Source organism: Talpa europaea, assembly GCF_964194135.1.
Source record: "Talpa europaea genome assembly, chromosome: X".
NCBI classification, from domain to species: Eukaryota; Metazoa; Chordata; class Mammalia; order Eulipotyphla; family Talpidae; genus Talpa; species Talpa europaea.
The window spans coordinates 65573836-65597788 of record NC_140081.1 but is presented as its reverse complement, the minus strand read 5'-3'; the positions used below and the strand labels follow the sequence as shown (position 1 = coordinate 65597788).

At 36.9% G+C, this 23953-nt stretch overlaps 1 protein-coding gene across 1 annotated transcript; it reads right to left on the bottom strand.

The window, feature by feature from the left end:
- Nucleotides 1-1857: 1857 nt before the first annotated feature.
- On the bottom strand, nt 1858-3948 carry PWWP3B (PWWP domain containing 3B; the record flags this gene model as incomplete). Its single annotated transcript, XM_084258652.1, has 1 exon — nt 1858-3948. One exon carries the CDS (start codon nt 3946-3948, stop codon nt 1858-1860), a length of 2091 nt encoding a protein of 696 aa, XP_084114778.1.
- Nucleotides 3949-23953: the final 20005 nt, after the last annotated feature.

Below are 23953 nucleotides of genomic sequence, written 5' to 3'. Positions count from 1 at the left end.
AATTGAAGGTGGGTATTAAAATCTTTGAAACAGAGAGGTACAACTTTATAAATACAGTGTTCCCCCAGGATATAAAGTTCACATATAGTGCAGTGATGGTCTCAGTTATCAAATGATCCTCAGGATTGTGAGGAAGCTATACCCTCAAGGAGTTTTTGGTCTTTGGCAGGGTTCAGAAAAGATTCTGTGCAATCTGAAATTTGCACAACTAGGAAAGCTTTCTTTTAAAATAATACAAAATCAATCATGAAAGTGTTTATTTAGATAAATGTATAACAAGCATCAAAATGACTACAGCAAGCAAAAATTTCAAGCAAATTATATATATAGGTGTATATATAATCAGCCTTTAGAAATCCCACTTATGTAGCTGTAATCTGAAATTTGATGAAGTGAACATCCAAGGTCAAAGATACAACGGTTTTATTGCAAATCAGGACATCAACTTTTGCAAATTTTGCACAAACATGTTGGCCATATGACAAAATAACAAAAGCTCAAAGTCAAAGTTGTTGCACTCTAAAATTAAAAAGGCAGACAGGTTCATGTTAAGCCTTTAACATTTATTTTTATGTCAAGTTTTTAAAATAAAGCAGCTCTCCTAACATTTTCACTAAAGTTTCAAGGTAGAATAAACAAATAGTTGGCTTTCAGACTTTAACTTTTAATGGTGTATTTTTAAACATATTCGGAAAATAGTCCTATAAGCCAATGCAGGCTCTTTCTATGGCCCATTTCCAAATCCCCAGGTTCTGGTCCATCTACTTCTTTAGTAGCCTGGAATGAATTATCAGTTGGCATTTATACTATTAGAACCAACTGAAACTATTCTATGAGTAAGTCCATGATCAAGATTGTGTGGTTTGAGACAAATGACTATGTATCTCGTATCTGGAAATACAAGACTCAGAACAAAGTGCTTGCATATTCTATGTTTATATCAAACTACATGGGCTCTTAGCAGTCAGTCTGGACTCATACATTTAGAGTAACCAGACTATGAATACAGTGATTCTAGCTGCCTTCCACATGTGGTCAGACAGCTATATTAAGATGGTCAGTCACTGCTAGTTATGAAGACAACCAAAAAAGTCTGTCTTTTTAAGGAACCACTCAGCTATTGAATATAGACACTCCCATATGGGTAATTTCAGGGATGTGTAGAAAGGACAACCCTGTTCAAGGCTGCCAAAATGATTTTCTGCATGCACAGATGTTATTCACATATACGTGTGTGTTAAACTGCATGCAAGTGATCTATTTATTTCTGAATTTCAGATTGTTTTCTTGCAAAAGCAATTGCAGTTAGTTATAATATATAGCAAAGCATCTCTATCTTTGGTTCTATGTCTCAGATATTTTTTCCAAAAATAAATAAGCATGGCAGAAAAAATAATCAACTATCTTAAGACAAAACCCAATACTTTATAAAAATTAAGCAAAAAATATATAATTGATGATTTTAGATTTTTTTCTAATTATCTTGCTTACTATCTAATACCAGTGCAATTTTTAAATTGAAATGATTGTGCACACTGTATTTAACTATACAGCATAGATGTAAAAATATCAAAAAAAATTACTTTCCTTTAAAAATCAGTTAGCAATTATGCATTCTACAAATGTATGGGAAAGTAGAGTCGCTGAATTATGTTAATAAAATTGACTTGAAGAAGCATAAAAAAAGAAGATGTAGTAATATATTATATTAGCACAGATTTTAGAGGTCGCCAAAAAAGTAAACACAGTACCAAAAGTCTCTTGTTTATGGAAAATATTTATATGTTGGAATTGTTCAGAGATTTTTTTAAAACTAACATCTATGAAAGCTGTTATGGTTGGGACACTTTGGAGACTTTAATGAGTTTCATTTGTTAATGGTTTCCGTCTCTTTTCAAATATGATTTTTGCATCAAATAATTCCCTTTCCCTGTAGCCTAGAGATGGTCCTTTTAGATACTTTGCTTCAGCTGCCTTGTAATCTAATCCATCAACCGCAGAAATCGAACAGATGATAGCTTCGGGCAGTAGAACTTCCAAAATAAATTTTATTTTGTCATCTTTTATCAGAGTCAGCATTCTTTCATCTATTTGTTTGTAGATTTCTTGTAAGTATTTCACTACCTCATCTAGCTGATCTTCATCCTCAAAGTATGTTTCAATACAGGGAGTGAACCTATTTGCGTTCAAAAATGATTTCAGCCACCTTGACCCTTTTGTGCCTTTTAAAATGGCTAGGAGATGATTCTCCGTTCCCTTTGCATTTACAATAAAGTCCACTAGGTTCTTATTGGCTCGGTCCCGAGCAGCCTTCATTCGATCGGGAAGAATTTTCTGGAACGACATTTTCTTGGTTTGCGAAGTTACAACCATTGACTCCCCAGTATCTTCATTTTGGAGCTTTGGAAATTTGTTCCTGAAGGTATCTTGTTTGATTACTTTCCGAATTGGGTAACTAATGTCAGCAGCATAATACTCAAGAAAGGAGCCAGAAAAGGAACCACAACCTATTCTAACTCTGTAGTCACAAATCAGCGAGATACACCAGTCAATACTGTCGCTGTACTCCTCCCTGGCTTTATCGACAAGCGTTTGTTTTTCATTACAATCAAATTTCTTTAATCTTCTAAAAGGCACTCTAATGCCTCTTTTGTCAGGGTTCATATTCGCCTCAACAAAAAGCACACTTGCTTTTCTCTCTTTTCTCCTGATGCTTTTGACCACTGCTGGCCAAAATGGATATTTTTGGTATTTAAACCAAACTATCATTCCTGTTTCAAATGAACGTGTCTCATAATGAAATATGACGCGTGGGAGTTCTTCATCTTCCTCATTGTCATCTAATATGGAAGCATCAATAGAATTTTGATGCACTGACTTATCAGAAGCTTGAAGTTCTTCCTCAAGATCCTCAAAGTCCAGTCTCCCAAGATTTCTTTCATTATTCACAAGAAGGAGTGAATAATCTATAACACTGTTAGAGGCACTTAATGAAAACTGACACTCCCATGAACAAGGCCTGGGAGATGCCGCAGCTCCTGTCTCTGATTCCACAGGAGGTTGATCCTGACTGGCATCTGGGCATGGATTTGAGGGACCTTCCCCAGGATCATCAATATTCTCTGACAAGGGTGTGCATTCGGAGGAAATTGCTGGGGTCTCGGAAGAGATGTCCTGTGTCTCCTCTTTCAAAGATTTGAGCTCACTGAAGCTATCTGGTGGTGAATTTGGATCAAACTTTTCATCTTTAACACATTCACCCTCCTCTTTGATTGTGGAATGTAAGCATAGGACTATAGGGATGTCGAATTTTTTCTTCTTCTCCTTCTCATCATCATCATCATCATCTGAAAGGGAAGGGAAAGTCTCACACCAGTTAGAGTTTTCAGGTATCTTTGTTTCCATTTCATTTGGAGAAGGCTCAGTGACTGAGGGCACCTGTGATTTGTCATCACATGGGGTAGTATCACTCTCTGAAGGTACTAGCAGAGAGGGTGGACTTTCGCTTTCATCAACACACTCTACTAAGTCTCCTTCTTGCCTCCGACACTTTTTACGAGGGGGTGAATCAGAAAGCTTTTGTGGTCCATCCTCAGATTGTGTAGTGGTTTCTTCTTCATCGGAACTGCTTGCTTGATTGAGGTTGGTTCTTTCATTCAAAATAGTCAGTGCTGCTTTTAGTGATCTTTCATAAGCTCCTTCCTCTTTAGGCTCAGCACTGACCTCTGACTGTGCTGCTAGTGAGGAAACAATGGCGTCAATCTGAGGTTTACTTAGGACCTTTGTTTCTGTGCTCTCCACTTGAATTTTTTCATCCAGAGAGAGTATTTCAACTTCAAGGGAATATGTCTTTTTTCTCTTACTGTTTGATGAAGTCTCAGATCGAGATAAAACTTTTGCTGGCCATAACTGATCTTTCCAATTACATAGAACATACTCGGCATCCATTATGATTTAGATTTGTGCCAAGAGGTTATCAGAGAATGGTGTTTGGCTATTCTGGTCACTACTAAGGCAGTCCCAACTAAAACAACACTCTTACCAAAGTCTCTTTTGTCTTAGAGCTATAAAAGAATTCACAGTTTACATGAACTGTTCTCCTCCAGCTGTATTTCCAAAGAATGCTCGAACACGTCGTTTAAATGGGACAATGGTGGAAGATACTGAAATGGGAGGAGGAAAAGAAAAAAAGTATCAGCACATGAAATGATTCTGTCCAAGCAGAATGTGAGAATTGCAAACAGAGAAGAGATAATGAAAAAACAATTCTCAGTGGCACATCAGAGTAGGAGAATGTAGCGTAATGTCAGGTGGGGCATAAGAACTAGAGAAGTAGTTTTGTAATCCCTCAAATTCAAGAACTTGCCCTTATTGCGTGTGTGACAGCAGAGGTGATACAGATTGTGTGGTACGTCAGGGACTCTATGTTATTAGATACATCGCTACCTTTGTACCTCTGCTATTATACTTGGGGCCGTGGGAACCTAAACTTTGCATGCATCAGAATCATCTGGAAGACTTGTTCAAACTAGGTTTCTAGGCTGTATCCCGACAATTTTATTCAGAAGGTCTGAAAAGGGTCCATTATTTTGTATTTTGAACAAATTCTCAAGTGATTTTGATGCTTTTTTCCCCAGAACTCTTTGAGAAGCATTATTCTAGATGAACACAGTTTTCTACTTTCAAAGCTGTAAATGCTTCCCTGTTCATCCAAAGCAGGTAGACAATCAGAATAGAGTCCGTACCTCCTGGACCCAGAGAACACAGTGATCTCGTTAAAAGCCTGAGTTTAGAAAGCAGATTTGGAGTGACTGCTATGTTCACTCATTGGACCAGATAGTTCTCAAGAGTATCTTGAGTGTCAAGTGACTGGCTAGGACCTCAACTAGAAAGCTGAACAATCTCCTGTATGATTTATTCTTGAGATTTTTAGCCCAAACTAGAAGCTGTGACTTCTAATTACAAAACTATTATGGCTACAGAGAAATATGAATTACTTACACCTCAAATTTTACCCTAACGTGATTTTAGAATGAAATGTGACTTTTTATTGAAATTGCTACAACTACAGAGCAGGAAGCAAAATAAATTTTGCCACAACTCAATATGTTTTTAATGTGAAATATTTTGTGAAATGGGAGGCCTTACCCAATGTCGTATGGATTGTGGAGGATCTGGCCCTGTGATCCAGATGTCCTGATTCTCACGGGCTATCCAAAAGGAGACAGGGAATCCAATTAATTAACTAGAAATGGTGTAAACTTTAGCAGCACATAATCCTGAAGCACAGCAGTGAATCGAAATCTCATCTCTGATGTAGATATGACGTTTATTTTCCTTCTTCTTATTTATTCTAAATACTCTGTGATAGTTACGCTATATGGTTCATGCTGAAATTATCTCTCTCAGGAAAAGTGTGAGGTAGAAACAAGAAAGAAGGGAAATAACAATTACCCTGTGTCTACCATGAGCTAGATTATAGATCTTGTTTAAATCCTCACATTAATCATCATGTGGATTTTTCCATCTTTACATATATATAATTTTTCCCGCAGAGTTTTAATCACACTGTACATGCTATATCAGAGTCTACTAATATAAAATATGTTTGTTTTACTGCGTTGTTTGCCTACTTCATAAAAATGGTTGCATGGAGAAAATTTAGGAAACCTGGCAGGTGCCATCTTGTGACCAGAATCAGAATGGCAGCCTCCTCAGGAAGTACAGATAGGGCCTCAGTCACTATCAGCTCCTTCTAATCAGAAAAGAGGGAACTACAATTAACCAACCTGAAGCCTTCCCAGGCTTCTGGAATTTTCTATACTAAACTCAAGGTTTTTGTTACATAGGCTTATAATGCCATCAACTATAACGCTTCTTGTTATAAATACATCCAGAAGCTTATTAAAAATTGAAAAGATGCAGACAGATATATGTCAAACAAAGTGTAACTTTACACACATTATCACTACAAATATTTTCTCTTTCCAGGATTTTTTTGTATGTACAGATCAATACATATCATTTCAAACCAACATCAGATTGCAATTAAGAGCATAGCCTGAACATCAATCCACTATACAAATAAGTATTTTCCATATGATTTTTTATGAAATACTTTAAATGGGGTTTTTCCCCACATTTGCAACATTTTATCTTAATGCTTTCCCTGATGATGTCAAACAAGCAAATGAATTGAGTATATATTAACAAAATTTTTATCAGAGAGCAATAAATCCACACAGATAATCCTATTGACAGTGTGACAGATATGTTTCCAGCATTTAGTTGCTTGTATTATAGTAGCCTACATGTGTTTTACTAACATGGACATTTATCTTTAAGTGAGATCATATGACAAATGCTATGCTTTCTTCACTTTATAGTACTATTCAGACATTTCAAATAATGACATATAGAGATTCACATTTTTATCCTCCAGGTACATGGTATTATATTGCACATTTGTTCCATATAATATCTTTAAAAATGCTTATAGAAGTAAACCAAATCCTGTCTCTGTCTCACTCTCTTAAACTTAAAAGGTATAGAGAAATGGTCCTTACTGACCACAGCTATACCTGTGATCTGAAGGAGTTACAAGAGGACACACGGAAGGCTACAGCCACCACAGCAACAGGCTACGTGCTTGATCAGACCAGGAAAATTTCCACTATCAGTAAAAGACAAAGGGGGTGGGTTTGCATGTCTGTGTGCGTCTGTAAATGCTTATGTGTTTGAGACAAAATGGGTATGTTGTTTCAGCTTAATTTTCTTTCTCATTATAAAAATAAGCCTAGACAAATCTACTAAAGATGCTGAAACAGGCTAAATTAAAACCTGACCATCCAGAAATGCTGACTAACATGGGAGTTTGGTTTTCCCGGATTTTTTTTTAATCACACATGTATACATGTGTATATGTGCACAAATACCTTCATTTAAGTCATATTTGTTCCCCTTTCCATGTTCATGTATATGTGGCACATACAGTTTCAATGTGTCAATCAATTCACAGGAGAATTTCCCCCCATGCTGTCAAATATTTTCATCAGTCATTTGTCTGTGTAAATTAATAAATGCTAAAAAATTCAAATAGTAACAGAATGTCTGGCAATATAATCATGGAATGCCAAGAGAATAAATTAGCATACGTGGCCATGCTGTACTTAAGTCTTAATATAGAGGCTGTAATCTGACCACTACTTCTCTCACTGTACACTTTTAAAGCATTGGGACATACAAAAAACCCCAAAATAGATACATTTGACATGCCAGCAATTCTCTCAAAGCCACACACACACGTCCCACCACTCCAAGATCACCGTCCCTATTTTTCTCACCTTTATTTACTCTAGGGCCCTCAGAAATCCCTACAAAATAACTAGATTTGACACAGCCATTACCTTGAAGCTTCTTGTCAGCTGCAGCCTGGTGAAATGCAGCTCCTCCCCCAAGGCTGGCCAGGCTCAGCTCTCCAGAGCTTCCAGAGGATGCTCCGCCCCCTCCTGTGATGATGAAGACAGATGGCCCGTCTGAATTACAGGAGGGAGAATTGCCAAGTTAAACTGCTGAAGTGTAACAGGGTAGAAATGTTCCTTTTTAAAGAACTTTGAAGTAAAATGGCAACAAGTGTCTGATTTCCATTCAAACCTTTAGGGTGTGTGATTTCTTGATAAGAGGTAGCAAATCACTTTATTAAAAAATTAAAATCTAGCTTGAAGTATTCTTTAGGTCTTTTTTTCTTTGCCTTCTTTGGCATCTTCCTTCTGCAGGCAAATTTCAAATGCAGCTGGGTCAAGCTGCGTTAAAATAGCTTACACAGGATCTTGATTCTGAGTCTACTTATACTAAGGGCGAATGATATTTTTTCCTACTGAGAATGCATCTTTGTATCTCTTTTAGTTTCCAGGACCTGGCACACCTTTCTTGTGTTCAGCTCTTCTAAAAGCTTCAGGAAAGTTTCAGAGATCTAGTCACAAACATGAATATTTTTGACGAGGGTCTGAAAAAATCACCGCTTTGGCAGGAAAGTACTTATTTCATGTACCCTCATCAACAGCTGGCAATTCCTTCTTATTATGTTGGTATTTTTCAGGAAGGCAATTCAGTGTGGATACATTAATTTAAAAAATCTACATCTTCATTTATTTGTATGCTTAAAATACAAGTTCAAATTTTGTTCATTACAATTCTCCTGTGTTAAATTTAAATTTAGCTTTATGCTTTAACTTGAAAATCAAATTTTAAGTATTTTTAGTGATAATTTTGGAAAAGAAGCTATCTGGGTGTGAAGTATTTTACTTGGCCTTTGTACTGGTTTCCCCACTATCTAAAAGTAGAGCCTTTCTATGAGACCTTTCATAAGCTGAAATGGCATAAATTGAAGAAGCAATTACCATCAATTTATGCAAAAATTTATTTAAGCATTCCCAGACCCAAAAATAATCTACCAAATCACTCTAAATAACACATAAAACCTAAAAGCCAGAGTGATATGATAAATACAAAGCCTGTACAACGTGTATGGAAAGAGCTTGGTGGTGCCACTCTTGCTGCTTGGGACACAATGCTACCTCTAGAACAGCCGCTGTAAAACAAATGCTCAATGCTCTGTTCCCTTTTCATCATAAAAGCCAAAGTCCTCTTGAGATTCCAGTTAGCAAAAACAGATGTAGGTTTTTTATAAAAGCAAAGTGGAGTAACATGAACTTTTGAAAAGCGTGGATACCTGTATAATATGTACTGCATGTATACAGATAAATTGCAAACATCCATCTTTTTACACAGGCACTAATATTGGAGCAATAAATAAATACACTGGGACAATAAATTCATTACTGCAGATCATCTCTAGGCTGGTATATTTGAGTATTACTGAGGGCTCTAATAATTAGAGTATGTAATGTTTTGTGCCCCAAACAAAAAAAAAAGGAGTTTATTTTGTGCAAGAAACAATGTAGGACATCAATGGTTCAGAGAGAGGCAAGGTTGTTCTCATTTAAGGCAGCCATTTAAGGACTCAAACTTCTTCTATCCTATGGGTCCACCATCTTCCTTGGTATTGCATTCTTTGCAATTTGGCTACCAATCAATCTTTTGCGAGTTGGGATTAGGGAATCCTGTGGAAGGTTTTAGGAGCCAGGTCTGATAAATATCACTGCTAATCACAGTCTATTAGTTAAACCTGTAATAGAGGCTGAGAAGGTAGTCCCTGTGGCCCAGGAGGAAAATGAAACAGAGTGACTGTCACCGGTTTTTTTTTTTTTTTTTTTTTTTTTAGCCACAGGAAGTTCCCCTTTTGATTTTTTTAAAACTTGTTATTTTTAATGGCTTTCTTTGTTTTTTACAGCCATGTATAATATCAATAAGGACTTGGACAGAAATTTTTAGTGTCCCAACCTATATCCACTCTCTGCATTTTTCTTCTTAGCAGAACTCATTTCATTCAGGCTAGCAGTGTAAACCCTTAAAATAGTATTCCCTCCCTCCAACTCCCTTACTGTAAGCTATGGACATATGATGGCATTTCTGGTCAAAGAATGTGAAGATTCTAAAGAAGGTATCTCCAAAGAGGGTTAAGTCAAGAGTGGACTGTTTGTGTTTCACTTTCACTCTTAGTTGCCTCCTAGAATTTCACCAGGATAGACAGAATTTGGACAGTTATTCTGGACCAAAAAATGACTTAGAGAAAGGTTGCAACTCTCTAGGGACAGAAGATCCTGAACCCCTGAACATGGGACCACCTCACTTTGACTTAGTGGAACAATACACTTCTGTGTTACCTAAATCACTGCATTTTCCACTCTCTAGTAGCAGAGCAAATAGATGAAACCACAATCACCAACAAAAATAACATCATTCTTATTATAGAACTGATCTTTTCATAGTTGCCAAATTAGTACTATGTAATTTAAAGAAAATCAGACCCGTGTAAATATGACCTTATTTAAATGAAGACATATATTCAATTACATATTTTACAATATAGCATTTCTCATTCTTCTCATTTCACATTTGAAAACACCAAATGCACAAATATGGTCATTACATTAAAAACTATACTTGTTTGTATTTATTTTGCCTGTTTTCTATATAGCACAGAGATCAGGAAATGCTATCCCACACCCATTTGCCAAACAAAATGCAAAAGAAAAAGTTAATCACTTGGACAATATTTTGTATTTCACTCTTTTGTAGAAGGAGGGGGGAAAGAATAAAAACTAATAATAGTGAATGCTATGACTATTAGTATAATGATGATAGGTAGCAATTACACAGTAATACATAAGGCCTATGAAAGTTTTCTACGTAACAGGCACTGTTTCTAGCACTTGAAATACTCTCTCATTTAATAATCAGATGGTTATTTCATGTAGGGGAGTATCATGAGTGCTTCATTCATATAACAGTGATATTATTAATAATAATGACAAAGATGATAGAAGCTTCAAGTGTTTTCTACCAGTACTCTGCCAAATGTTCTGTATAGGCAGTTTCCCTTAACTCTCACAGTATCTTGCTTGGTGTGTATATGAGTGTTCCCATTTTGTAGATGAGGCATAAGAAAGGTTCGTGAACATCTGCAAGTCTATATAGAGCATTTGGCACATGTGATTTGAACCCAGGTACTGTGACTCCAGAGTCCATGCTTTTAATAACGATGATAGGTGTATCACCAAGATACACTGTACCTAACTCACTGCTGATGAAAAATGCTCTACAAGTTTGTGCTGAATGAATAGGTGAATTTATCAACAAATTTGAAGTAGTTCTATACTGGCAATCACTGGATCTTAAAAGGGAGGTCTGTACCTGAGTCTGCATCTAATTTGTCACCTATAACATAATGTAATCATGGGAATGAGTGATATCCATCACTTTTGCCAAATTCTGTGAGTGGAATCACAGGTTCTGCCCACACTTAAGGAAATGGAATTATATAAGGGTGTGGATCATGAAGAAAAAAAAGTCTATGTCCACCGCAGTACTGTATGACCCCAATTATATGACATTTAAAAAAAGACCAGTCATTGGTTGCCAGGGGTTACAGGCAGGGGAAAGATGTGACCTTGAAGGAAAATCACAAGGAAAGGGTGGTGGTGATGAAATTCTTGCATATTCTGACTGTGGTTTTGATTATATGAATCTATGCATGTGTAAAATCCAAAGACATATATACTAAAAGTCTTGCATTGTAGATGATACTTCAAAGTATGATTTTAAAGTATGATAAAAATAAGAATTCAAATGGAAAAATATAGCCATTATGTAAAAATCAACTTGTTTACAAGTATGCTTTATAAACCATTTCCTTCTCCCTAAAACATAGTAATAACAACAAAAACAAAATAACACCCTACACACAGTATTAGATGACACCAGTTCCACTTAGTAGATATAAAAAGCCATAAGAGAATGTCATCCGTATCCTAACAGTGCTAAAAATCTGGATAACCTGCAAAATTATAACCTGCCTTCAGTCCATCAAACAACTGAGATACATTGCATGCTAATGGGTGTCTGGCCCCTTAAAGATGGATATATGCAACCACTACCTTGTCTTTTTGAAAATGTCATATAATTGGAGTCATACAGTACTGATGTGGACACAGACTTTTTTTTTTTTTTTTTTTTGGCGAAGCATGGAGAAGTGGCTGTTGTGCAAGCAGGGAGAAATCAGTGAAAATTTTAACGATTTCTTAAATTCTTAATGTGCTAGTGTGTCAATAGTTTGGAATATCTGGAGCCCAGATAGTTACACACTCACTGGCAAGTTATTTTTTTTTTACAGTCCTTAACCAGAAGCACGCGAATATTAGTGGGCACAAAGCAGGCGACCAAAAAGATCCCACATCTGGGCCTCCTTGGTGGTGCAAGGGGTTAAGGCACAACCTGTGAAGCTATTTGCAGCCACTGCAGCACGAGTTCGATCCCTGGCCAGGGAGCTACCCACATGGTGCAGCAGACCTCTCCTGACTCTCTCACTGCTCCCCTCAGCAGTGTATTTCAGTCAGTCTGCCTGTTCTGTTCCCTGCTCTGTCTCTGGTGAATCCTCTCACCCCCAACACCTCTGGCTTGTACGCCAGTTCTTGTATGTTTAAATAAATAAATCTTCAAAAAAAAAATCCAAAAACCAACAACAAAAGGATCCCACATCAGTGCGAAGTGGCTCAGGTATACAGGAGACAGACAGCTACTGCCACTGAGAGTGAAGCAGCAAACCCTCTCTTCCCAGAGGAGGGGGCAAGGCAGAAGAAAACCCATCTGCCTGGGGAAGGGAGGCAGAGATAGGAGGCTCTCATGCCCTGGGTAAAGGCAGAGATCCATTACTGCTGAGGGAGAAGCAGAAAGAAAACCCTATCCTTGGGGAAGAGCAGGAAACCTTCAGGCCAGAGACTCTACATAAATAAAAAGCAGTGGTCAGCTACTACTGAGGAAGGGGCAAGAATGTACCTCCCACCAAACACCAACCCTGAACACAAACCAGAGGCCAGCTACTCTGCAGGGAGAAAAGAATGCTGAGAAAGCACAACCCTCAAGGTCCAGGTACATTAAACCTCCCTAAGGTTGAGGGTGGGCAGGACAACAGAGAACACTCCCCATTTTACCATGAGCCTAGCAACTAATAAAAACTGGAGACAACAGCTGTGAAATAACAAGAGCATGAGGTAGGACATACCTATCCCCCCCTCCATGTGCATATCCTACTCGTAACACAGATCTGAAGAGAGTGCTGAAAATTTAGAGTTGGAGAAAGATCATTGCATATCATGCAAGTCGGATGACAATGAAGTGAGATAATGAGGATACGCTCTCCAACATATTTTATGATACTAACATTAACATGATACCAAAACTAGAAAAAAAGAAAAACAAGAAAACTCCAAATCATGATCTGTCATAAACAAAGATACAAATCCACTGATATAGAAATAATATAGGAAAATAATACAGAAAAAAGTACATCAAGACCAAATGGAGCTTATCCTGGTAATATAAGGTTGACTACATATTTGCAAATCAATCAAAGTAATTTACCATATCAATAGGCTAAAGTGAAAAAAATCATCTCAGTTTATGAAGAAAAAGCAATTAATGTAAATCCATGAACACTCATGATTATAATGCTCAGCAAACTAGGAATTAAATGTATCTTCCTCAAATTGATCAAGATTTAAAGAATCTAAAGTTAATATCACACTGAATGGTGAAACACAGAATGCCTTCCCCCTAAATTCAGGAATAAAGGAAGATTGTCTGCTCTCACCATTTCTATTCAGCATTATATTGGAGATCCTAGCTTATACAATAAGGCCTGAAAAATTAATCAAAGGTATATAGATTAGAAAGGAAGAAATAAAACTAACTGTATTTGCAGATAACATGATGATCTATGTAGAAAATCTAACTGATTTACAAAACAAAAAAGATCAGACCTAATAAAAGTAAGTTTATCAATAATGCCAGATATAAGGTCGACATAAAATAATAATTCTTTATAGTACAACATTTGGAAGTTGAAGACAAAAAAGTGCTTTTATAATATCAATAAGGTAGAACAAATCTAACAAATTTGTGCATGACTTGTATGGTCAAGACTTCAAAACATGGAAGAAATTAGAAAAGACCTAAATAAAGAAATATAGCATACTCATTTACTGTAAGATTAGCTATTTTTTGGATGTAACTTCTCCCAAACACATCTATAGTACAGGGTCATTGCAATCTTAATCAAAATCTCAGCAGGTTTTATGTAGAAATTGAGATGCTATCTTTAAAATGTATACGGAAGAGCAAAAAAACTAGAATAGTCAGCCAATTTTGATACAGTATTAGAAAGTTACTATATATAATAAATATATAATAGAAGATACACACTACACACACATAATTTTGATTTCAAGATTACAGTAATCAAGGCACTATTATTGATGAAAGAGACATACCTACAGAATACAAATAGACCAGCAAATATAATCAATAGATTTTTTGACAATGATAATTAAGTGGAGAAATGATGACCTTTAAAAAAATTGTGCTGGACTATTTACAATAGGTAAAACCTGGAAACAACCCAAATGCCCAAAAATAGATGACTGGATCAAGAAGATGTGGCATATATATACAATGGAACATTATTCAGCAATCAAAAAAGATAAACTCATGCCATTCGCAGCAATGGATGGAGCTGGAAGGGATTATGCTCAGTGAAATAAACCAGAAGGAAAAAGAAAAATATCGGATAGTTTCACTTATAACAGGAATATAGGGGAACCAAATAAGACATCAGTAACAAAACACAACAAAGCAAAAACAGACAATTATAAACCAGAGACATTCTGCAGGGGAGGAGGAGGGAGAGGGATCAGAGGGAGGGAGGGAGGAGCACAGGGGACTGAGGTGATGGTGCACGGGTGCATTGGGGAAGGAAACTCTATGGGGACTACACCTGAGGGGGTGGGGGGAAAAACAGTGCTGGAATAATTCATCTTGCATCTTGGAATAATTCATTATATGCAGGAATATTCATCTTGAACCTTTAGGTAAAACCATATTCAAAAATTAAACTCAAAATGAGTTACTGGCCTAAATGTAAAAGCCAAAACTAAGAAGTCTAAAAGAAAGAGTAGAAAATCTTTGGAATCTTCATTCTGGCAAAGATTTATTAGGACACTGAAAGGCTAGAATGTAAAACATTTGATAAATTCTACTTGAAAACTTTTGCTCTTTAAAAAATAAAATGAAAAGCCACAGAGTAGGAAAATATATTTGCAGAACATATTTAATAAAGAACTTGTATCCAGAATATATAAAGAACTCTTACAATTCAATATGATTAACAAGCCAATTTGAAAAATGGATAACCAACTTAAACAGGTCTTTATCAAAGAAGATAAATGAATGCCAAATAAACACATGAAAAGGTGTGCCTTTGTAATTAAATATTGTGCAAGTAAAACCACAATGAGACACCACTAACAGCTTTATAATAGTGACTAATATTAAAAAAAGAAAAATACCTGATAGTACCAAATGCCAGCAAAGATATCAGCTTATCAGTTGTTTTGTGACTGTATATGTTGGTCAAAATTCATCAAACTATATACTTAAGAGGTTGAATTTAACTCTTACATAAATTACACCATAATAAACCCAAGTCTTAAAACAGGATGCAAAACAGGAATTCATAGATTGCTGGCAGAAATGCAAAATATCATAGCTATTTTAGAAAATAGTTTGGCATTTTCTAATATAGTTAGACATACACTTACCATATAGCTCAGGATTTCTGAGCAATATGGTAATTCTTAGCAATTTATGCCAAAGAGAAATGAACTTATATATGGACAAAGACCTGTTCTGGAATGCTTATGGTCATAATCATCTAACACTCTATCTCTAACGAGTGGATAGGAATACACAAATTATAGAATAAAAGACTACTTCTAAGCTATAATAAACCACCGATACATGCAACAATATGGACAAGTATCAGAAACACTATGCTAAGTGAAAGAAGTCTGATGTAAACGATTATATATTGAATGATTCCATTTTTATAACATTCTGGACAATGAAAAACTATAGGGACAGAAATCAGATCGGCAGTAAGGAAGCAGAGTAGTACTGATTACAAGTATTGATTACAATAGGGCAGGTGGGAACATTCTGGAGTTATGGAAACATTCTACAGACTGATTCTACTGGTTTTTACATGACTATGTTTGTCAAAACTCATTGGACTATGTATCTAAGAGATTGAATTTAACCATGTCAATCACACCTCCATAAACCTGAGTCTGAAAACAGGATGCAAGCAGAATATAACCTACATATTTTACTGAGAATAATGGCAATACATAGAGACTCTTCATTGCCAAAGGAAGCTGTGGGCACTGCAGGTAAGTATAAAAATATCTGCTAAAGCATATAGAGATTATATTAGAAATTCAGTTTGTTTTATTTAATTAATTTTATTAACTTCTATTTCTGAATTTGCTTTAAAATGTTGGCGGTGTTACCTAAGACACTTTTTCTGAATTTTCTTTAAAATGATGGGGGTGTTACCTCAGATACTTGACTTTTGATGGTTATATAACTTTCTTTTCCTTTTTTTTTTTTTAAAGATTTATTTATTTATTTATTTATACAAGCACTGGGTACAGTCAGAAGCATGGGAGGGTGAGAGAATTCACCAGAGCCAGAGCCGGGAACAGAACAGACTGACGAAATACACTGCTGAGGGGAGCAGCAGGCAGCAGGAGAGGTCTGCGCGCCCGGGGATCAAACCGGCGCTGCAGAGGCTGCAGGCAGCTTCACAGCCCAGTGCTCAGCTGCTGCCCCACCAGGGGAGGTCCGGTTATATAACTTTCTACTAATTCATACTTTTTTCACCAGCTATCTCTTTCACTGAAAGTTAACACAAGACAAATGTCAAGAATTTAAATGCCATAAGGGTCCTATGCCTTGTGAAATTTATCCTTATTGGCAGAGCCTTTAACTACACTGTTCTCATATGTCACTCAACCACATAAAGGAAAGGAAGGAGTGAAAGCTAAAGTACTATCATCCAGAGACACAGATCCAGGAAAGAGTAAGTCACCAGTGAGAATGCAGAAGCCAAAGAACATATAACACTGTGCGGTTATAGAATAAACAAACGATCCACTTAGAACACTCCCAAGGACTCTGAGGATACCATAAACATTGATAAAGCAAGGCATCTTTTCATAATTAATGGATAATCAAAGATTTCAATAATACCTAAGGCACAGGCACAAATAACTGAAACAAATTTATAGTCTTAACTATTAATTTCACTGCTTGAATGTCAGTTTACATAAAGAGGAAGAACATTAGAAGACAGCTTTCTAACAATGAGCATCAAAGGAAAAAGCAAAACCAGATAATGAATCATTGCTGGGGTCAAAGGGACATGGTAATCTCTGGTCAAGTGTGTGGTAACACAACAGAGAGGGAGAAAAGGAAAAAAATGTGAACCAGTAACCTCAAGGTCACAAAGGGATAAACCTGCCATGTTTGGAGATTTTGTATTTCCCCTGGTAATGCTGAAACCTGGACAGTTATTTGTGCCAATCAATGAAAGCGGCTAGGGAATCAAGAGTCAGGATGACAGAATGGAAAACATTTAAAAAAATAAAAGTTGCTGAGGACCTCACAACTCCATCAGCTCACCACAGAGCAAACAAAGCTTTACTCTACTCTGCATGTTAAAGGAGAAAAAGTAAACTATTGTTTTTTTCCTGGGATTAACAAGAAAAGAAAAAAAAAACTGTCTATGGCATTTGCCTTGGGGAATTTAAAGAAAAAAGAACACCCTTCTGATCCTCACCCCATCCCCACCATTCTCTGAGACACCCATAGGACAAGATTCAGGTTGGACAAAAAGTATTCCTGTCACCATTTTGAATAAACGTACTTATCAGTTCTTTAGTGAGGCAATATGAAAGACTATTAAAGATAAAATGCCTAAACTTGTTTCTGAGACAAACATGACTTCAAAGTTGTTAAGTGCACAAATAAGGCAGATTTCTGTTTGGGACCTAATTCTGACAGGAGAGAACACCTTACTGACAGGAGGGACAACAGGCCCTACTGGATATCAAAATCTGTTACAAGTTAATTAGCAATGTAAGTGTGAAGCAAGAAGTAGATACAAACATAAGAGGAAAAGCAGCATAAATTATCTTGAACTCATGATTGATTGGTACACCTGGATACAGATGAGAAATCAGTGGACTGAGTCATCTAGAAAATGGAAAAGACATACAAAGAGATGAATAAATACCAGGCACTAAAGAAACATATTGTAGTTGGGGAAAAGTAATTGAAATTTCAAGAATAGAGAAATGGCTCTATAATACCCCAGTATGTGGGCTCCAACTTACATATCAGGAATGAATGGGTGTGTATATGGAAGAAGAGTGGTGGGGGACATTTGGAAATAGTTTATCAGGCACATCTTTTCTGTTACTGGATATTTTGATACTTTGGGGCCTCTCAAGATTTATTCTAAAGTAATCTTTTACCTTTTTGTCATTTTTTAAAATTTATTTTATATATTTTTACATCATTTTCATTTTTGTATAATGTACGCATTTTCATCTTGGTTATAGTCTCCATACAATCCCCCCCCTTTATTTTGACCCTAATCCCTCCTCCCCTCCCCACCCCCGTAGTGTGTCTCTGGTTTATAGTTGCTTGTTGATTTTGATTTTTACTTTATTATAATTAGTCTTTCTCCTGGTCCCTTATTTAGGTTTTCTAAATTCCTGCTATGAGTGAGACCATCCGGTATTTTTCTTTTTCTTTCTGGCTTATTTCGCTGAGCATGATCCCTTCCAGCTCCATCCATGTTGCTGCAAATGGCATGAGTTTATCTTTTTTGATGTCGGTGATGTCTTATCTACCCAAGGCAGCCAGATGCAGAGATTAGGGTTTTCGTCTCCTGGACTCAGACAACAACACAATGACCTCATTAACAGAATGAGCATAGGAGTCAAGAGATTTGGAGTGGATGTCATGGTTACCTATTTATTTGCTAGGGCAATGTTCAGGCATTTCTTGAGTGAGGCAGTTGGCTGAGACTTACAGATCTTAAGTAGTCACACATCATTACACTCACTTGTGTAATTTCTTCCCGGAAGTACAGCATGTTTAATTCTCCCCTACACTAAAATCTGTGGTTTTTAATTTAAATGTTACATGTTTCATTGAAAATGTTATGGCTATTGAGCCAGAATAAAAAGAAATTATACTCTATATTCTCAACCTAGCACATTTTACCATGAAATGGGAAGAACCTTACCCAACGTCACGTGGATGGTGGAGGGTCGGCCCTGTGACTGTGTTGTCAACTCTCACTCCAAATACTTGTCCAGCAGGGTCTTGCGGCTCAGTACTTTTGTAGTCACACTAACTTTCTGGGGCTTAACTGGAATGACAAGCAGAGTCCTCCAATCATAAACCTCTGATACTAAACTTAGTCTGTCCCAAAGAAGACAGGGAATCAAACCAATTAAGTGGAAATGGTGTAAAGAAACCTCCCTACCAAAACGTTAGCAGACATGTCATTCTGAAACATGGGACTGAGATGGAACTTCATCTGTGATGTAGAGGCCATATATTTCCTTTTTTGTTCTTATTATTTGAAATGCTTTCTGTGACAGTTAAATTATTTAGTTCATGCTAAATCTGTCTCTCTCAAGAAAAGTGTGAGGTGGGGACTGGAGAGAAGGGAGATAACAATTGTCTGTGTCTTCTATACTCCAAATTCTATATAGCTATTTTTTTTAAATGCTTTATGTTTGAATTTTCACATCAGTCCTTGTGTGAGGATTTTTCTCTGAGAACTGTAAAATTTTTTCAATGGAACTGCTATCACACTGTACATGCTGTCTCATAGTGTGGTAATACAGAATTCAATGCGTGGCTTTGTTTGCTCACTTCATAAAAATAGTTGCCTGGAGAAAATTTGGGGGAAAAAAGGGGACACACCATCTTGTGGCCAATACCAGAACTGCACCCTGTTACTCCCAGATTCTTCTTATGGGAGAAGGGTGGGAACCACATCCTGCCAAGCCAGCAGTTTTCTCAGGCTTCTAGAATATACCATGCACAAATTTAAAGTTTTGTTATGCATCACACACAAAATGGAAGACCCATTTATTTATTTCCAATGGTTTGATCAAGAAAAATTGAAAGCTTATTGCAAACTGAAAAGGTTTATGAAAGAAAGAGAATTCTGGGAAAACAATTAATACTGTTTCCTGTATCTATTTCCATATTTTCATCATATATGTACATGAAGGCATAAAATTTCAAACCAGATTTTTTACCACAATCAACCACATGGTTTGAATGTTTTCCACATTAGTATTTTCAATGTCATTTTTAAATGAATCACTTCAAATTCAAACCCATTTGCAATAATTTTAACTCAAACTTTTGTCTGATATTGTAAAATGATAAAATATATATTAAGAATTATTTTAGACAGACATGGTAAAGCCTGCCCTGGCTCTCCAACCATACAAATAATCCCATTAAGAGGTGTTCTTATATGTTTTGATTTTGTTATACATATATATCAACACATTCCTTTATCTTTAAATGATATAATAAGGTGCTAGCCAGTCTGCAATTTGCTTTTTTCCGTGATACTACTTCTCAGTCACATTTTCAAACCACTACATGCTTATACTTTCACTGGTCAGCTATGCAACATTCAATTGTATGGCTACAACACGCAACACGGTATTTTTAAAACTGTGAATAGAAACAAACCAAAGCCTGTCTCTGTCTGTTAACCTTATAAGACATAGAAAAATGGTTCTTGCTGACCACGGCCATACCTGTGGTCTGAAAGAATGAGTTGCAAGGAGGATACACACAGGGCTCTTGCCAACACAGCAGCTGGGCTATGCGCTTGATCGGGTCCAGGAAAATTTCCACTATCGGCAAAAGACAAGGGAGTTATAATATTTGCATGTCTGTGTGTGTCTATGAATGTTTATGTGTCTGGAACTAAATGGGTACGCCGTTTCAGCTTCATTTTGCTTTTATAATTATAAAAACGATCATGGAATAAAGCAATTCTAAAAATCCTGAAACTGGTTAAAAATATATTTTGAAACCCTCTGTAATCGGAACATTCCAGAGCTGCTGACTGTAAAGAAAATGCAGAGGTTTTTTTTACAAATGTTATCACTCAACGGCATAGACGAATCCCTTCCACGTTCACTTACCTTTCTCTATTTGTGTCAATCATTTTTTATGTTTACATTCTTCTAGGAGTTGTTTTTTTGAGAATAACATTTAAAACAAAATAAAATCTGTACGAAGACAGAAACACGGAATGCCATGTAAAAAATTAACATGAACGGCATGCCTCACCGAAGTCTTAATTTAGAAGCTGTAATCTGATCACCCATTCCCACACTGTGCACTTCAAAAAATATCGGGAGAAACTCAATTTTCAGGGCATCGATTCCGTCACAACAGCAGCAATTATTCCCCAAACCATACTCCAATCCCACCTCTCCCAGGCAACAATCTCTATTTTTTTCACTGTTACACCAAAGCCCGAAGAAATTCTCAGAAAATAACTAGCTTTAAGACAGCCATTACCTTGAAGCTTCTTGTCAGCTGCAGCCTCGTGAAACGCAGCCCCTCCCCCAAGACTGGCCAGGCTCAGCTCTCCCGAGCTTCTAGAGGATGCTCCGCCCCTCCTGCGATGGGGAGAGCGGGGGGCCTTTCCCTCAATTAGAGGGAGGAGAATCACCAAGTTAAACAGAAATTCGCTTAAAGGGGAAAAACATTCATTTTTAAAGGGCTTGAAAGCGAAATGGCAACACGTGGCTCTTTAATTTCCATTCATACCGCAGGGCTAGGGGAGAGCCTTAAAAAAAGTAGCAAATCCCTTTACCATACAGTGACCATCCAGTTAAAAATAGCTCTGCTGTATTTCGTGACTTTCATGGCACTTTTTTCGTACAAAATATTTCAAGACACAGCTGGCCAAGGTCCATTTGAAAAAGATCCAATAGGTCCTTGTTTGTGATTGCAGTGAATTGATACTGCGATTGTTTTGTGGAGAATTAAACCTCTACAATTTTAACTTCTCTTACCTGGAGACCTCACAGGTCTCTCTTTTTATTTCCGTGTTGTCATTCAGTCTTCAGAAAATTTCACTATGTTTTCAAGTAATTTCTGAACAAAAAGCATCAACCAAAATCCTTAAAGAAAGGTGGTACGTATCTGAATTTACCAAAATGAAAAAAACAAACAAACAAAAAAAACTATGAAATAAAAACCAAAATAAACCAAAATTGAAAAAAAAGCACTAAACTGGACAACTTGTTTTCGATTAAAAAAAAATCAAATCTAAAATAGCTCTTACAAATTGAAAGAGATAAACATTATAGCAAAGCAAAAAAAAAAAAAAGGGTAAAGGACATAAATAGATAATTCAAGATGTTCTGAGGAAATCATTCTCAACTTCTTTATTTTCCCTACAAGCAATGTATTGGAATTGCAGGTATTGCTCTATTCGTCTTGCAGAGTGTCCAGCCTCTGGGCTGTTTGGTAGATTTGTTTAAAATTGGTTGTTTAGAAAGCTAATTTGATTCTCTGGATAATCACTGCCCTGCAACTTACCTTCCCCTTATACAAAAGCTGGTATTTAGGCTTCCATCTGCAACTTCATTTGTTTTTATTCAATTTGTTTAGTGGTAAAAGGGAGGGCCTATTCATTGGGGCACTTCAAAACCGAAGATACAAAATAAACATTAAAACTGAATACATAAAAGATATGCACCTTTCCTAATAGCAGAAGAGATATCAGCATAAATACCAATGAGATTTTGTTTTTCTATCTAGTTTAACTTATAAAGAAGCAAAGAAGTGATACAATCAACAGTTGGTAAGGGAAGGAGGGAATGAATGGGCACTTTTCCTCAAGTGCAAGGTGACAAGTTAAAAGGTTAAGAGAAAATCAAAAGCCAAAGTCTATTCATTTCCAAACTGGTGGATGTGTTCTCTCTGCATCAGTACTGACTGCCCCCTGGGATTGGAATCCTAGGAGTTTATTTGGTAGAACCAAGGATGATGGTGTTCACCTTCAGATTGTGAGGAGATTGGTGAGTGGACCCTGCCTAATCTCATGTCTCTGCTGGGGAATATATTCGTGAGCTACAACCATCTTTAGTAACTACCACACTTAACTGTGAACTTTGCATCTTTTACATTCATGCACATGTTCACACCAATTTAAAGAATACTTTGCTGCGGGCCTCCCCGGTGGCGCAGCAGGTTGAATGCAGCTCTGTGAAGCTGTCTGGAGCCTCTGCAGCGCGAGTTTAATTCTTACCCAGCCAGGGAGATACCCACATGTCGCAGCAGACCTCTCCTATCTTGCCCGCTGCTATCCACAGCAGTGTCTTCGGTCAGTCTGCCTGTTCTGTTCCCCACTGTGTCTCTGATGAATCCTCTCACACCCCCACACCTCTGGCCTACAACCCAGTTCTTATATGCATAAATCAATCTTTTTTAAAAAAGAATTCTTTGCTGCCCTATGCTTTTGCATTGACTGTGCCTGCATGATGGCATCCACTGGGTATGAATTAGTTATGACTTGTCTCTTTGTGTGGCAGGGGCCCGGCAGTACCTTCCCTTTCAGATATGGTTATTCCTGGACAGGGGCTGGAAATCAATTATGCAGAGAGGTGCCCATTTCATTGTACCCTCATTTACCTTTGGCAACTCCTTGAGCTGGTGCTTTCCTGATGATTGCTAATTCAATATAGGAAAATTGTATATCTTCCCCCTTTAATGAACTTTGGTTTTGCTCACGAAATATTCAAGATATTAAGACTCCAATTTAGATTTTCCTTGCCTTTAACTTAGAGGTGTTATTTCCCAGGAAGTGGTAAAACCTACACACTGCCATGGATGATGATTTTGAGGGCTAGGTATTTTAAGATAAGTTATGATGCGTTTAAAAGCAAAAGAAAATTGTACAATGCAAGTTGGTAAAGCCTCACAACCCTATCCATTATCACATTGAACAGGTAAACACAACTCCCATTTCCTGTCACCTCTGACTCGTCAGGTTGAAGAAACAGCTGCAGTATGACATAGCTCTTCCTGTAGTAACAAAACAAGCAAAGAAAACTGTCTGCACTGGGTACTTAAAAGAAAGAAGATGTGATGATACTTCAAAAGACAAATATAACAAGAGTCATGCTGGGTTAAAATTGTTCCTGTTATCAATCTGAATAAAAGCATCAGGGTTCTGGGTGAGAAGGTAAGGACGTCTGTTGGCAAAACAGTGAGTGTCTAGCCTTTAAGAGTCTGTCATGGAAGCATTATGATAGAGTTATATTGTAAAATTTTCAAAAGGGGAGGCACAGTTATGGGTTTGAAACTT